General features: G+C 41.3%; 1 protein-coding gene across 1 annotated transcript; it reads right to left on the bottom strand.

Moving 5' to 3' along the window:
* Window positions 1-3,443: 3,443 nt before the first annotated feature.
* LOC139662389 (leucine-rich repeat-containing protein 3-like) lies at window positions 3,444-14,554 on the bottom strand. Its single transcript, XM_071541070.1, has 6 exons — window positions 14,407-14,554; window positions 9,982-11,295; window positions 8,636-8,761; window positions 7,049-7,213; window positions 6,698-6,776; window positions 3,444-5,774 (listed from the first exon to the last, which is right to left on the bottom strand). The coding sequence occupies exons 2-6, from the start codon at window positions 10,225-10,227 to the stop codon at window positions 5,566-5,568; spliced, it is 825 nt and encodes a 274-aa protein (XP_071397171.1). The 5' UTR covers window positions 10,228-11,295; window positions 14,407-14,554; the 3' UTR covers window positions 3,444-5,565.
* Between the last annotated feature and the right edge of the window lie 2,767 nt (window positions 14,555-17,321).

Genomic DNA, 17,321 nt, shown 5'->3' with positions numbered 1-17,321 from the left:
CTATGAGTTTTTTTTTTTTTTTCCAGCACGATCTTGCACCACATTCATATACTAACATGAACAGATATAACGGTCCCTCTACTCTGTCATGGTAAATTGGCTAGTACAGCATAAAATGGCGACTATGCAATTTTAAGGGTTAGTTGCTATGGTGACAACACAAGTATAGGCTACTTTGTATGCAGCCTCATATTCAACATTTCTGTTTCGGGCAAGTTCAACTTTGTTGTTAGTTGCCTTTACTCTCACTCCCTCTTCGACACAAGTCTGGGCATTAATTAAAGTCTGTCACACTTGCTTGAGAGCTGTGCAGATGAGTCCGTTAGCAACCTGTCCAAACTCAGCTAACATTAGCGACGAGGCTAACGTAGCTTTATCAAAGATTGTGCCTCTCTCACTAGCTCTTCTCGTCAAATCAGCAATTTAGCAAACCTAGCTGGAAAGCATCATCGAACAGCTACCTTTAACGTAATATAACCCCTTAAACGCTATAGACTAACATAGCTTAACCAGTAGAGAAGAGTTAGCAATCGCTAACTTCAAACAGCTAACAGACATCGGCTGAAACAGATTAACTCTTTAACTCTCCACTTTTACTAACTGTGAAACAATGTCAAAACTTTTCACTGCCTTAAAAAAGACAGCAGCAACGTGTAAAAGACCATAGCAGCATGAGTGACAAATTAATTTCATTGCTTTTGTGCTTCCTTGATCACAGCCATTCGAAACTTCCTAGTTCTTTACAGGTTTTATTTGAAAGACTACAGCAATGATTTTCCAGTTCAAACTGTGTAGCTGCAGACCGCTACATAGATGCAATCAGAGCCTTCTGCCCCGCCCACAGCCGGTCAGAATACAGAGCGACCAATCAGTCAAGTTGCTTGCAGTGTGAACACACCGTGAGTTTTTGTCACCGTTTTTTCCCGTTTCCCTTGGTTACTGTTAGCTCCATAAACTTCATGTGACCCCACTGGTGTAAACAAACAATCAATACAAAGCAGCAGCAAGTCAAGGCTACTTTGTATGCAGCCTCATATTCAACATTTCTGTTTCGGGCAAGTTCAACTTTGTTGTTAGCTGCCTTTACTCTCACTCCCTCTTCCTCAAGCTTCCTCTATCTTTTTTCTCCTTTCTGACTTCAGCAAATCACTTCTCCCCATCTCACTCTCTTACTTCATTGCTTTTGTCCTTGCTGTAAATTAAAACCTCTGGCCTGACTTGCCGTAAATGGGTTCATACAGAAGCTAGCCCAATGTTTCACATAAAAATGGCCGCCGCTCCGACCCACCTAGAAAGTTGCCTTGAATAGAAATGATCAACCGTTCTATCCATTCAAGTTCTGTGACTTACACACATTCGCACCTTTCTCAATCCCAGAGTCCTGTGCTCACCAGCATAATAAACAGCTGTGTTACCAAATCAAAAGCACACTGATATGGATGAAGTATATCTACTCGAGTGAGCTGAACGACTTCCCCAAATCCACTGACACGTTGGTGCTGCCGAAATCTACAAAGGCCAAAGTTGTTTTAATCACCAGCTCTGCTCTGCAGGACTCAGCTGTCACAGGGATCAAAGGACGGCGCTGCTGTAGAGCCCCGAGGCTGCTGGGAAACTCATCTCTCTTGAAAGCAGAAGAGGTCCTTACCTGGGACGAGGCAGTATTTCTGTGACTGGCATGCTACACCATGTTGCCGACAACTCGAGTCAGTATGGAGGAGGTTGGTTTTGCTCTAATTGGAGCAATTTCTTTTTGAAGCGAGCGGTCGCGGAGGGGAATACTTGAAGATACCGTTCATCCTGATCGCCTGATGAGCAGACTGGATAAGAACTGGCACTGTTTGCATTCAATTTATGGTTCAGAGAATTCAGTGCAGGCTGTAGGCTATTCTCTGCACCAATGCCACCAAGACAGATTCCTATATAGATCTTGTATATGTACACTACCATTCAATAGTTTGGACAAACCACATTTTTCTTCATTTTTACTATTTTCCACATTTTAGAATAATAGTAAAGACATCAAAACTATGAAATAACACAAATGGAATTATGCAGCGACCAAAAAAGCGTTAAACAAATCAAAACTATCTTATATTTTAGATTCTTTAAAGTAGCCGCCCTTTGCCTTGATGGAAAGGCAAAGGAAATTCATACATAGGAATCAACTTAATTTGTCTAAGAAAGCATTTAAGCATAAGCCTTTAGATCAAAATGGCTTTAAGAGAATGAAAAACATAGTGCATTCAATCAGGGGGGTCCAAACTTTTGACTGGTTATATGTTTTATCAACTGATTAGTAAACTATTCATACAGCTCAAGCTTTGAGTGGAATATGACTAGGTAGCCTAATAAATCAAATGTAGAGGTCTAGCTTCTAGTTAAGTCAGGGGCAGATGACCCTCCTTCACTGCTGTATTAGGTATTCAAATTATACAGCGAAGGCAAGAAAATGAAAAGAAAGATAGATAGAGATAGAGGGAGATAGAAAGAAAAGAGTAGGAATCTTTAGAGAGAGGAGGGTGAGCTGAAGACAAAGGGTTGAAAAGACAGGGAGCTAAAGCTAAAACAGAAAGCTAGAGGAAGCAGGAGACAAAAGGAATGTGAACGTGAGTGTAAAACAACAAGCTATATAGATGCTTCACATTAAGAGCCCCCCCCCCCCCCCCCCCCTCCAGCACAGTCTTCACACAGCGCAGCAGGAGGTTGGAGTCAAACCCCATGCAGTTGTGACTATAAACGGCGTGCACATTAGCGAAGCACCACCCCAGGAAACTCAAAAATTTCAAAGTCAATTCCATCAAGGCCCTCGTAAAAAAGGAGCGCTTGTCAGATCAGTGAAACGAAGCGGCAATCCTCACAAGAAATCGTGGTGCAGCCACAAAAACCCATTCCGCTTAATGGAGTTTGTGCTCTCAGACACCGATGAGAACAAACAAATCTCTGACAATAACGCGATGCGTGGCGTGTACGGACCGCTCGTTTGAAAACAGATAGAATGGAAATATAATTGAGGTTGGGAAGTTTACTTTCAAAGCAGAATCTTTAAAAGATTAGCTATTATCTGAAGAGTCTAATCTTTCAAATATGAAGTTAAATGGACATAATGATGTGTTAGTCTTATCGAGGGTAACAATGATTAAGCATGGTTTTGTAAAATAATATTCAATAGAAAATGATTTATCTGATTACTGTGTTTTGTTTTTTAAGTAGCTGTGACAGAATACCATTTTTTTGTAATCCGATTACTTTAACATAGTTACATATAAACAATTACAACCCTGAAGGGAGCGTGGAATGGTTCTTTTTAAACAATTAGTGTGATTTGTAAATAATTATCACACACACACACACACACATACACAAAAACAACAGCAACAATGCTCATGAAATGTCTGAACTTTGTCTGAACCCCGATCTCACAGTAAAGGTGAAACATAGCAGAGCATTTCACACTTTTATTGTTCTTATGGTAAACACAACATGAAAGATTTTGAAAGTTTACTCCCAGCAAACATAGATGAATAGATGTTGAGACAACAGTCTGCACCAGGGTTGAAAACCAGCAGAAATACAACGGCAAAATGAAAGTTGAGACAAAATCAGGACCTAAGCATCTTTCTGGTACCAGTTCAAAACAGTTTCCAAAGCTGATTTCATATGCATTTTTCACCATGCCATAATATCATACTGTGGACATTTTGTGCTTGTTTGATGGGTTATGTTTTGGTCCCAAACACTGACTCAGGCTGTGGTGAGGAGACTTAAAGGAAGTTTTTCACAGCTTTATTGTTGTCTCTGCTAACGGTTCAGCGTTATCATCTGAAGACAGCAAAATAAGAGTATGAAAATTGCTGCCAAAGGTTTCTAGACTACAGATGCACACTGTGGGGGGGAAACAAACAAAAGAAGAGGAAAAATGACATGCTAATGGGGTACACACTCATCCACTGCTTCTCAATTCACAGCCAAACAATGGATTTTTTGATTATTATTGAAACAGATATGTAAATTTACTTTGTATTTTTGTTGGCTTGTTATGATGTTGTGAGAGTCAAATCAACAGGGGTGCTACTGCAACCCTCTCAGTCTTTGTGTCTATCACACACATTAGAGCTGCACTAGTCAAAGTTTTTATGTAAAAATACACCTGTCTTAGCCTAAAACACAAAGTGGGGCTGTAATAGAGAAGAGCGTCCATCTTCGCTAATTAGGCCACTGTAGAATTGCCCTGTTTGCCCAAATTGAACTCTGATGTCAAGTATGGTCACTTCTCCTCCATAAAGGTAGTGATTGAAAATTAAGTGTGAAATCCAAACTGTCTCCTAAACAGCGAAGAGAAAGCAGAGAAAGCTGGACTCTGCAATGTTAGATCTTTTCCTCTCTTGCCTCTTTGGTTTCCTTTGGTATAAAGCATCACAGACCGGCAGCCTGGTAAACATGAGCGAGCTGTGTGACGTTTACTGACCTCACCTTACAGGATTTCTGGGTATTGAAGTTTCATTTTTTTCAGACAGTTACCTCTCGCTGCCATTTGTTGCTTACTGCAGCCTTAAAGAAGGTGGATGTTTCACACTGTTGGTGTGACACTTGTGGGCCTCAGCGGGACGATGAGGCATCTGCTCTCACTTACATCCAGTGCTAACCAACATCCTTTGTTCGTTATGGGAAGTAAAACTGTGTTACCCATCTCACTTTTGCTTATTTTGATCCCAGCCTAAGTTTGTTCACTTGATTTCATTTCAGTTAAACTGAACGCACTTCAGCTCAGTCCAGTTTAACTTAGTGGAGTTCAGTTCAGCTTAGTTGACTTGAGATACTCTATTTGTCTGTGAGCCTCTTCTTAATTGTGTCTTTCTTAAAACACCAGGTGAAAAACCACCGTAAAGTACCATCAATCCATATTATCCACATTATAAATGATCATATACACACTGTATGATGTATATTCGTATGACCTTAGTATCATAGTTTTCTAAACCTGTCCTGATGGCAGTGATTTGAGGTTCTCCATGTAACTGTTGTGCTGTACATAGTAGACCGTAAAGGACCGTCTATCTGTTTTGATATGTAAATTCATGAGATAATACACTTCATTTCCAAGTGTCTAGTTTGGGACAACATACATTTATGTTTGTTTCAACTCAACAGGTATTGATAACGCCATGTGCTGTGTTGATATGTGCTGTTATGAATACACAGATGTGTTGAAAATGACACATCCTTTATAATGACTGCACATATAAATTTCAATATCCATAGTGTCCAGGACTGTCTGCTTGGCAGTGGCTTGACAGGCCCTTTGCCTCTGGGCGTCCCCTTGGTTGTTGTGTATGTAAAATAGTAGTTAGGATATACAGTAACTGTGGAGAACGAACAATCCATATCATCATACCATCCAAGGCACGCCAAGTGTGCCAGTGTGTACTTTTGCTGCAAAGTTTGTTGCACCAATGTTACCAAGATAATTTATAAATTCCTCCACATTTGTTGTACTTGGCAAACAATGTGATTCTGAGTCTGCTCTCCGTTTCACCTCCAGATGACGTACCGATCCGCATGTCTCTAAACCTGTCGGCTGGGCAGCGACTTGAGGTACTCCATGTGCCGGCGCGCGTCCTCCTGGTTGTGCCGTACGTAGTAGACCAGGTAGGAGATCACCATGGAGAACCAGAGGAACATGGTGACCAGCATGGCCACGTCGGTGGTCTTCCTCAGAGACAGGCACAGGTCCCAGTCCTCGGCCAGCAGGACGAACGGCATCCCGACCGCTCCTGATGAACAGGGAGGTGGAGACCAGACAGAACCGGTCAGATCGCTGCATCTTCACGGCTCGACGTCTAATCATGTTATTTATTTATTTAACCTTTAACTTGGTAAGTCAATTGAGAACCAATTCCCATTTACAATGACGACCTATTATGCCTGTACACCTGCTGAAACACTGGTGACATTTACATTCATGGAGTAACCCGATTATTGGCCATACTGCGGTTAAGGTTTTATTCAGATTAAGCCGTTCACATGCATCTTTGATATCCTGCGATTGAGTCTCCCGGTTGCCACAAATAAACCAATTAAAAGAACATCTCCCCTCGTTGTTTGACTGAGCAACAACAGGTTACTTCTAATACAGGGGAAAGAAATGATGATCCCAGTAGTAATCTGTGTGAGCTTCTTGGCACTCCAAATGTGATGTTACAGGACATTATGCTTTTCCAGGTTGGTATCAGAACATATTGATAAGGCTTTGCGAGTCTGAGTTTGTGCAGTGAAAACCAAAAGTGAATGAATTAAGATGTTTCCATGCCACTGTAACATTAGAGTGTTTAACACTGGAGTAATTCAGGGTTATGACCTTTACATGTGTTGAATAAAACTGGGTAACTTGTGTAAATGGGCATGCAAATGTAGCCACTGTTTCCACACTACTGTCTTTGTTTACACACTGATTAACTGGATTGAATATACCTTTTTGCACTGTGAAATGTATTGTCTCTGGGTCTGGGTAAACTCAATGGGTTGATTTTGAGGCTATAAAAGATTTGCTTACATTTGTAATGTTGGTGTAACATGATAGTAAAACTGACTGAAAAGACTTGCATTTTGAAATAATATGGATTAAGAAAAAATCTGACATGATACAATCAGAACATGCAAATCCACCCCCACATATCAGACAGGCTAGTTAACGTACCCAGGTCAGAGAGGTCAGACGTGTGGCACACTACCTCTGCCAGGGAGGAGGGGTCCAGGTCCAGCTGGGGCATCGATAACTGGGAAACAACCAGGAAGAGGAGACACATCAGAGAGAGACAGAGAGCGAGAGAGAGAGAGAGAGAGAGAGAGAGAGAGAGAGAGAGAGAGTGCTTAAGAGTGGCTTAAGATAACAAGGGATTTGGGATTTGAACAAAAGAAAAAACAACCTGAAAACAGAAAGAGTGGAAGGGAGGAAGAAAGGGGGAAAGAAGGAAAGTAACAACCAATAAATAAACACACACACACACACACACACACACACACACACACACAGACACACCAAACACACCTGTAGCTCGCAGTCACAGTGCCAGGGGTTGTGTGTGAGGTTGGCGTGCGCCCGCAGCCCCCCCAGCGCTGCCGGGTTCAACGTAGAGAGCCGATTGGACGATAAGTCCAGGGAGCGAAGCGAGGAAGACAAACCGCGGAAACAGCCAGGCTCCAGCAGTGAAATCTGGGAGGAGAGAGGGAGGAAAGGATGGGTGACATGATTAAGAAACACTGATACTAAATATTCGCTCCATACTAAGGAACAGATACATTTAGATTACTTTTCTTAATATATATTTTTTACAGTGAAAAAACATGGCCAGAAAAATGTCAATTGTCTAGATCTAATTGAGCAGAAGATCTTTTTCATTGTGGATTTGACTGGTTCTCCTTAGCAAAGACTCTGAGTGAGTGGTAGACACTACACATGGTATAGTATAGTATAGTATAGTATAGTATAGTATAGTATAGTTTTTTTTTGCATTTTCTCCAGCAGTGGCAGCCGTGTTTACCCACCTACTGCTGAATCAATACAGAGGAAACACTACAATTCATACCCCGCATGCGTTAAGAGGACACCGAATCCGAAACCAGGAGTTTCGCTTAGCTGAAACCCTGTTTAGATCCGACAGTCATAGTTTAAAAAAAGAAAGAATAAAAAATAGTGGCAAGTTCAGAAAGTGGATTTTCCTCAAATGTTAAAGCTGCACTTAGCTGCAAAAATGTTATGTAAAAATCCACTTGTTTTATCAGCCTAAATCTGTTGAAGTCCTGAAAAACTTTCAGAAATCTTCTGCCGCCACTTGGGGCTGCCAAAGTGTGAAGTTACCTAGTGCGGCTTTAAGCAGACAAAAAAACAAACAAAAACAAAACAAAACAAAAAAAAAAAAAACTCTTTCTTTGGGATGATTGTCATGCGCATCTTACTAGGAAATAACTGAGGCTGATTTGATGCTTTTCACATTACCTGCTTATCTTCTTGTGCCTATTTCTGTTTTTGCACCACTGTGTGTTATGTGTTCATGTTCATACCCAATATGTGTTGCTATCTATTCTTATGTGTCCATGTAATAATAATAATAATAACTTTATTTGTATAGCACTTTTCTAAAAACAATGTTTACAAAGTGCTTTACATACAATAAAACCCCAAAGCAGTGATGTGAAACTACCACAATGTATGATAGAAAAAAAAATATATATATATACAGTATATGTAATAGAAAATAGGAATAAAAGGTAATATATGAGGTAAACAGGTACAACTAATAACACACAAACAAACAGAGATACAATTAAAAACAGATCGAACTTTACATAAAAGTGTGTGCCGAAAAAAAAAAATAAAAAATAGGAATAAGGTACAACTAAAAAAAAACAAACAAACAAACAGAGATACAATTAAAAACAGATGGCACTTTAAATAAAATGATATAATGTAGCAGAGCCATTCCATTCCTTTCCATCATGGTGTAACAAAAACAATTTCCACTAAAATTTCTATTATCTCACTACATTAACTTATCATTATGATGTGACAGAAAAGAAGATAAACTGGTTCTGGTCGTGCCTGAGACAGAAACCGAGTAAACAGACGCACAGGTACCTGGTTGTGTGAAAGGTCGAGTTCAGAGAGCAGAGACAGACCAGAGAAGGAGTCCGCTGGCAGAGAACTGAGGTGGTTGTTATCCAGGTAGAGACGAACCGTGCGGTTTGGGAGGCCGAGCGGGACCTGAGGAACGAAGAACACACACATACACACACACACACACACACAAACACACACACACACACACACACACACACACACACACACACACACACAGAGCAGAGCTGAGTTTGTTATTGTCCAGGTAGTCTAAATCAGTGATTCTCAACCTTTTTCATATCAAGGACCCCTAATTTAGTCCACATTAGGGGCACGGATCCCCATTTGATTAGATTTTGTCTCTCGGACCCAAATCTGAGAATATTTTTATTGTTATGATATGATTTTGTCCAGAATTCCACGACTATCTGTATTGTAGGTAGAGCAATAACAGTGAAACTATGACCAAAACATTAATTCTTCTACATCCTCTACTGGTCTAAATAACAGGAACTTTAACTCCACCTGGAACTGCTGGACTGTAACTGCTACTTGTCCCTTCACGGTGACCAGTGCAAAACTAGAGAGCACACATGATTAGAGTTTTGCAATACCTCCAGTACACAAATACATACAGTTGTTAGTTCTGTTACGGATGAAGCTGGCAGTTTGAAGAAAGACAAGCATCTTAGCTCCTGCCAGGATGTTTTTCCCGCTTTGGTTCACTCTGATTTACAGCTTTTCTTGCCAGACTTTCCTCTTGGTGATTGCACAGTATTAAAAAAACCAAGTGAAATGGAGTGTGGAAAGAGGTCTGGGTGGGAGAGATTATTGTTCAGGTGGAGCCCACCGCTCTGATGGGACACCTGCGGGTATTTGTTACGGTGGAAAGCACACTCTGGAGACGGCGATTTCTTGAGTTTGGTCAGTCATTTATTTTTCAGAGTCAGCACGGCATCCTCGCCCTCGGTTGTCTTTAGGGGTTTAACGTGCAACCTTGAGCAGTTTCAGTTGGGAGTAAAGGAAAGCAAAGCTTCATTTTAGATATTTGCTGTGATGAAAGACCTACAGGGACTTGAGGATTTAGTGGGAAGGAAGCTTATAACCTTTTCACACCAAGGATTTCTCCTCCACACCTGCACTGCAATAGCTTAAAAATTGATTTGATGTATTCTCTGTGACAGCTTACACTCTCTCTCACTCTCTCTCTCTGTCTCTCTCTCTCTCTCACTCTCTCTCACACGCTCTCGCTCTCACTCTCACACACACACACACACACACACACACACACACACACACACACACACACACACACACACACACACACACACACACACACACACACACACACACACAGTCCCAACCTGTGTCAGTCCTATTGCACTGCAGCGGACTGTCAGCCCTCCATCCGGTGATTCAGAGTGGTAGCAGCCGTTGTTGGCAACCTTCATTACGGCGCTGCCATCGCCATGGCGCCAGAGGGCCATGGTAGATGGTGATGATGTCATCACCAGGCTGGGCCATAGAAGAACAAGAAGAAGGAGAAGTTGCATCCACAATAAGTCCACCACAGAAGAAGAGGGCATCCGGAGACTCACATCATGGGGCATTGTGGGAAATGAGTGTCCTCCCTTCAGTGGACTAGGCAGTCAGCAAAAAGTGAAAAAAAAAAACTTTTTATGGAGCAGGTGATTGTATACATACTGTGCAGATATACATATTTACACTCCAACATGACTCATCGTTTTCACTTGATGTCACAGCTCCCACTGGCAGCCATTTTGCCTCCGTCCAAGAAAATGTTTTGTTTACTCTCAATCGGGATGCAAAAAGGAGATGGCAGCAGCCTAGATGTTAGTAAAAAGGACTTGTGACTGGGAGGTGGCTGGTTCGAATCCCAGGGAAAGTCTCAGAAGGGAAGGTCACTGAGAAACACTTTCTCCTTCCCAAACAGCTACCACTGAGGTGCCCTTGAGCAAGGCAGCAAGCCCCCAACTCAGGTCCAACAGCAGGAGACAGTGTCAGATTTCTTTGGAAAAATAAAGGTTAAAATACAAATTGTTGTAGTTCAGTATGGTCTGCCAGTCCAGCTCACTTTGCTGACTCTAGATGTCACAGGTCGAAATCCAGCTCACGACCATTGTCCAATAACAAACACTCTTTCTCTCCCCCATCTTCGCTGTCACTGTATACTGCCTAATACAGCAGGGATGTCATTCGAGTAAACCTGTTTTTTTTTTTTTGGTCCAAAGTTAAGAGAGCAGTAGTTGCACATCCCCAAAAAATCCCAGGAGAGCTCAGGAGAACTCACTTTGTTTCTTGTCTCCGATTGTACGGCTCAGTACTGAGGCAAGAGGTGCGTTCAAACACGGGAAAAAAAAATCTTCACAACTGTCGCAGAACAAGAACTGTCACTTGAAAAGAGGTGAAGTTTCTCATCTTACGTCTGCCTGCAGAGATGGATAATCCAACTTGTTCTTGTAGAACAAAAGTGTGTTTTTTTTTTTTACATTTCTGTCACACGGTTGAACTCCAGTCTCATGTAGCTGGCAGGGACCGTCGCTCAAGTTAGTAAGATTCAGGTTTTCGGTGTCAGCTCAGAGAAAACCAGCCTCCTTAGGGGACCAGGGCTGAAATGTCAAGTGTCTTGGTTGAGGTCTGCATAGGTCAAAGTCAGCCTGTGGAGAAAAGAGAAAAAAAAAATGTCAGCAAAGCAATAATTCTCCCATTCAGTCATACCATACAACAGAAACAGTGGTTTTATCGTGACCTGTACTGCATGTCGCCCCCCACCATCTCTCTACTTTTCTGTCAGTTTACACCACAATATCCAGAAACATGTGACCATATGATCTATGCCAACTAACTTACCAAGGGAATACACAAAGAAAATACATTGTAAGAGGTTTATTTGGTGCCTGACCAGTCTGAAACAGAGGGAGAAAGTCTGATGGAGGAAACAAGAGTCAACATAGGTTGACTGCCTTTGTCATTATCCTCTGCCAGCCTGTTTACATCACTGTCTGACAGAAGGAGGGACAGGATGAGGGAGTTGAAAGGTCAAAGAGACAGAGAGAAGAAAACAAGAAAAAGAGAGGAGATAGAGAGAGATGATGAGAGAGGCAGGAATCAACCGTCCCATATGATTCAGGTTTTATTTTCAAATATACTACAGCTCAGGATGACAATCAATAAATGCAATTAGTGAAAAGGGTCTTTATTGAATTAATTTGAAGACTAAGTCGTTACAATACTGGAGCCTGATTGGCCGAGAGCAGCAGCTCCTCTAATTCAAATGAGGTAAACCTGCTGAGTGGATGCTTTTTCCTGGTCTGATTGGAAGGATTTCAATAAATCTTTAGTGAGTTGGACCAATCAGGACCAAGTCCAGTCGTGATGTGTTGACTGGAATTAGTCCAAAACGTCCTGTAAAAAAAAAAAGGATGAAACTGCAATAACAGGAAACTGCAATAACTTTGAATTTAACCACCCAAACAATATCAAATTTAAAATGTTTACAGTAAAAATCATTGATTGGATATGTAAAAACAAAATAAAAAACAATAGAGGGAAATTTTAATTCCTATAATAACCTTTAAAGAGAGAGAAAGGGAATAGAGGAATAGAGACTGAGGGAAAGATAGAGTAAACTAAAGAGTGAGAGACAAAGCCAGAGAGAGAGAGAGAGAGAGAGAGAGAGAGAGAGAGAGAGAGAGAGAGAGAGAGAGACAAGAACCGGAAGAAGAGAGGGATCAGAGAGCGAATAACACAGATTGGTATCAAATAATGAATATAGCCATAGGGGGAGAGCACAGACCCTGCCCTGCAACGAGAGCAGTAATCCCTGATGAAGACGATCATGTAACAACTCTAATCCTTCGACTGGGTGGATTACAGAGATATCTACTTCCTCTTCCCTGTGTCTTTATCTCTCTTGTTCTGCCTCGACCTCTCCCTCTGTTTCTTCTGGATCTGGTAGATAAGCAGTTTTACGCACATTATTTTAACAGGATTATGCCTCAAAGTGTTTCCGATGCCTCTCGATATTTCGGCCCATTTACCGCTCTTCATCCCCGCTGACAGCAACACTGGCGGAAAAGTTTGACATGAATTATTGTCTTAAATTTCTCGCTCATTCTTCTCTCTCTATCTCTAATTTCTGTGTCTTTCTCTTTGTTTTCGAAATGATAAATTAGTCGGATTCTAAAGAATATAGACTGATGATGAGAAGACTCGCCTAGCCTCTAACCGCCTCCGTCCTATAAGCCGATTGGCCTAAGATGCTACGTAGGCTACTGACTAAGTTCACCTTAGTTAACGACAGCTCTTCTCTGTAGAAAACTCTTAGTATGGTTGCTAGTGTTAGGTTCAGTGGGTTAGTATACTTTAACCTGTTAGGATAGTGGACCACTTGTTCCAGAGTTCTAGAGTAGTGATTCTCAACTTTTTTTCATATCACGGACCCTGAATGTAGTCCACATTATGGCCACAGACCCAGATTTGACAAAGTTTTGTCCCTCGGACCCAAATCTGAGAATATTTTTATTGTCAGATATGATTTTGTCCAGAACTCCATGACTATCTGTATTGTATAGATCAGTGGTTCTCAAAGTGGGGTCTGGGGACCCCCAGGGGTCCTTGAGGGGGTTCCAGGGGGTCCCCAGCAAAAAGGGGAATAATTTATTTTCACTATAATTCCATCCATATGTAACACAATGACAGAATGGATGACTATTTTGGTCATGGTTTTCATACACTTTCTGTAATAAAACATCTAAAAGCAAAAATCTTATCAGATGGGGGACCCTTGGACAAAATCTTATCAAATGGGGGTCCGTAGTCTAATTTGTGTCAGTTCAGGGGTCCTTGACGTGAAAAAGTTTGAGAACCACTGGTATAGATAACAGTGAAACTATGATCAAAACAGTCATTTTCTACATTTTCTAATTGTGTTCACTTCTTGTAAATGAAATAATGGTGAAGTTTAACAATTCATCAATTTGCTGTGGACCCCCTGGAATCCCCTCAAGGACCCCTGGTGGTCCCCGGACCCCATGTTGAGAACCACTGTTCTAGAGGAACCTTTAAGAACCTGGCTGTCGATAAGACATGGAACGGTCCTTCCACAGTTTCTCTTGGTAATTTGGCTAGTTCTGCATAAAATGGTGATTATGGAATTTTAAGGGTTGGTTGCTATGGTGACAACGCAAGTCTGGGCATTAAGGCTGTAAAGTCTGTCACACTCGCTTGAGAACTGAGCAGATGAGTCTGTTGTCTCAAACTGTCAAAACTCAACTGAAAGCTAACGTTAGCGGCGAGGCTAACGTAGCTTCATCACAGACTGGACTTCTCTCTCTAGCTCTTCTAGTCAACATTTGCATGTTAGCAATCCATGGCAGCAAGGAGACAGAGAAGCTGCTTTGGTTCTCGCCACAGCGACTTGCCGTAAGTCAGTTTATACAGACGTTAGCCCAACTGTTTACGTAGAAATGTCCGCGGCTCCGACCGTCCTAGAACATTGATTTGAATGGGAATGACTGTTCTATCCATTCAAGATCTGTAAGGCAGCTAAATTTACCTAAAAGGAGAATAACCCAAATGGAAATTGTAATGTAATTACAGATTATTTCTTCTTATTACTACTTATTATTACTCAGCAAGAGTAAATACAATTAATATTGTGTACAACCAAAATATAAAGAACATAAAAATAAAACAAATATGAAAACAATTTAGAGAGAGAATAAGTAAAGGTAGCTAATTTTTCCTAAGATCCCCATCAGCCCTACCCAATCTGAGGCCGCTTGATCTTCAGTGTCAGTCTCTTCGGGTGAAGTGGCTGTCGATTATTGAAGTTGAATCTAAAAATATTTTCAGCTTTAAAGAGCAAAGTCTTTTTTAGAAGAAATCTTCAGCCAACAGTCTTTATGGCCATCTTCAATGAAAGCAGTGTCGTGAAATCCTCTACACAGTTTGGTTTCGCTCCTTTTTATCTGTTCTAAAACACTTCCTTAAAATTCTCTCCTCCCTTCATATCATTTCATTAGCATAACAATTTCTATTGGATGCCTTTCTACCTTGAATAATTCATCAGTACCATCCCTCTCCGGATCACGCCCTTCGCTATCAAAAAGCAGAAGTGACTAGACCCAAAGGACAAGAATCACAGTTACAACTCGGTCAAGCTCATACTTAACCACACTCTTAAACATACATTTTAATCATCACTTTAAATCATGGCATACTATGTATCCTTATTTCACACTTTCCCCCTTTTTGTCCATAAGACCAACTACACATACAGTATGTATCAAACATCTTAGCAGGTGTCTGAGAGTATAAGACCAACAGCGTACATGCAGTGGTTCCACCGTGATTATACAATCAACATATACTCATTATTATTCATTATGAATGATTTAACATGATTAACATTATCTACCATTGATTATTATTATGCAGAAAATATTGATACTTAAAGCAATGCAACAGTTATCAGTCAGGACTTTAATCATCATCTCTACTACCAGTGTCTTCCAGTGTCAGATCTTCCTCCTTAATTTCTTCCACTCGTGTGTCATATTCAATTTCTCCCTTTTCCGCTTCTGATTATTGATCACGCTGACCTGCCTCTTAACCTTCTCCTCCTGTCTCTTCCATTGATCTTTCCTATTGCTTGTCAACTGACTCCTAAGATCCCCTTCAACTGGTTCTGGCTTGGTTTTAGGGTCTCTCTATTCCTATCCTTATACTAAGTGTCAGGGGCATTTCTTACTGAATAACCCTGTTTGTCTCTTGGCTTCCACTTTTCTGAGCTTCCTATTTCTTGGCCTCCCGTTGCCATTTCCCCCAGTTCCCTGCAGTAACCTCATAATATGGCCTTCTGCCCTTGTAATCATAATATCTGGTCATTCTCTGCCTCTGGTTGGTGCGGGTTAAATAAAGCCCTGCCTGAGCTGTCTCACTAACTCGGTGGCAGCTATTGCTATACATTACCCTTGCTGGCTCCGCCGAAGTGTACCTCATTACTTGATCCGGTGGTCCCATCTGCACCGGATCTTTGACAGAGGACTTCTGCAATCGAGGAGAGGGCAGACAGGAAGAGGAGTCACAATAAGTAATTTAATGCAACTTGGAAATGTACATTTTACATTTTTTTGGCATTGAAGTGACGCTCCTATCCAGGGCGACTCACAACGAGTGCGGCAGTAGACTGAGTTTCACTTCCTAACACAACATCACAAGCGACCATTAGTGAGGAAGGCTCAGAGCCACAGTAGCCCTCCGATATGTGTGACCGGGTAACAGAGAAGATATAATTGTTTTCCCATTTTAGGTGTTAATAAATACACCGTGGGAGCATACAACACTGTGCATACTTAGTTTTCTGAGAGTTGTTTCCCCCCCCAGAAATAATAGCATGTTAAAGGAGGAAGAGCAAGTAAAAGATGAATACTATGGGAGAGAGGGAGGAGGTTTTATCCTGCGACAGAAGATGGGGAGTGACTGCTGTTGTGACTGGAGAGGGAAGGCCAGTCCACCATCGGAGACTCAGAAGGGAGAAGTGAAAATGTCTAGTGCGTTGAGACGACCAATAAAGAAAAGGGGAAAAAGGCCCTTGCAGATCCTCCTTTTCACTGTTTCTGCAAAGCATGCAATCAAGTTAAATAAGATAGCAGACGTTCCTCTTTCCTAGTTTGGCCTTCAGGGTGAGGATCAAAGTCAGTTTTGCCAACGTGTCATGAAATTGTCTTTTTCTGCCTCACAATGTAACAGGGAGCTGCATGGGAAGGTAACGGAGAGCAGGGGATGAGGAGGGTTCAAGACAAAAGGAGAAGTCTGAGTCTAAGGTTGCATGGCAACACCCTGCCAGAATGAATGAGTGAATGAATGTATGTGGGGATAATCCTTTAATGAGGAAGAGGACTTGATCAACTCAGAAGGTAATCTCAGGGAGTCTGTCGGAGTCTTTGTGCACAACACAGCATCACACCACACACATTACACAACAACACACATTACACAACACAACATCACACAACAAGACACATTACACAAGAAAACAACAATACACAACAAGACACATTACACAACAAAACAACAATACACAACAAGACACATTACACAACAAAACAACAATACACAACAAGACACATTACACAACAAAACAACAATACACAACAAGACACATTACACAACAAATCAACAATACACAACAAGACACATTACACAACAAAATACACCACAATACTTGACACATCAAGACATATGACACAACGGCACAACATTACACAATAACACAATACAACATTACACAACAATACACAATATACAACAAAACACAACACAAAACAAAAACATGACAAACATCACTTGCAGCACAACATCACACAAGACAGCAAACGCAACACAAGACAAAACACAGTGGGACTGGATACAAGTCGGAATAGGACAACAAGACAGCAAACTGGACTCAACACGATCCAGCTCAACTCGAGAGAACACAACATGACCCGGGGAAAAAAAAACGACAACACCCCTCAACTCAAATCAACATGAGGCAACAGGACACAACACAACTCATCACAACTCTTCATAACTGATGCCAGTCAGAAGGTTTCCCTCTTTCTCCTGCCTCTATCATCCCTTTATTCTCTCTCTCTCTCTCTCTCTGTTGGTTAGTAATCTTTACTTATTATGGCCC

This window comes from Centroberyx affinis, unplaced genomic scaffold (assembly GCF_046629955.1).
Source record: "Centroberyx affinis isolate AG114_WGS23_722 - 3 ecotype Tasmania unplaced genomic scaffold, CSIRO-AGI_Caff_v1 ptg003780l_1, whole genome shotgun sequence".
NCBI lineage: Eukaryota > Metazoa > Chordata > Actinopteri > Beryciformes > Berycidae > Centroberyx > Centroberyx affinis.
Note: the sequence above shows the minus strand (reverse complement) of the source record. Positions and strands in the feature narration are given on the sequence as shown.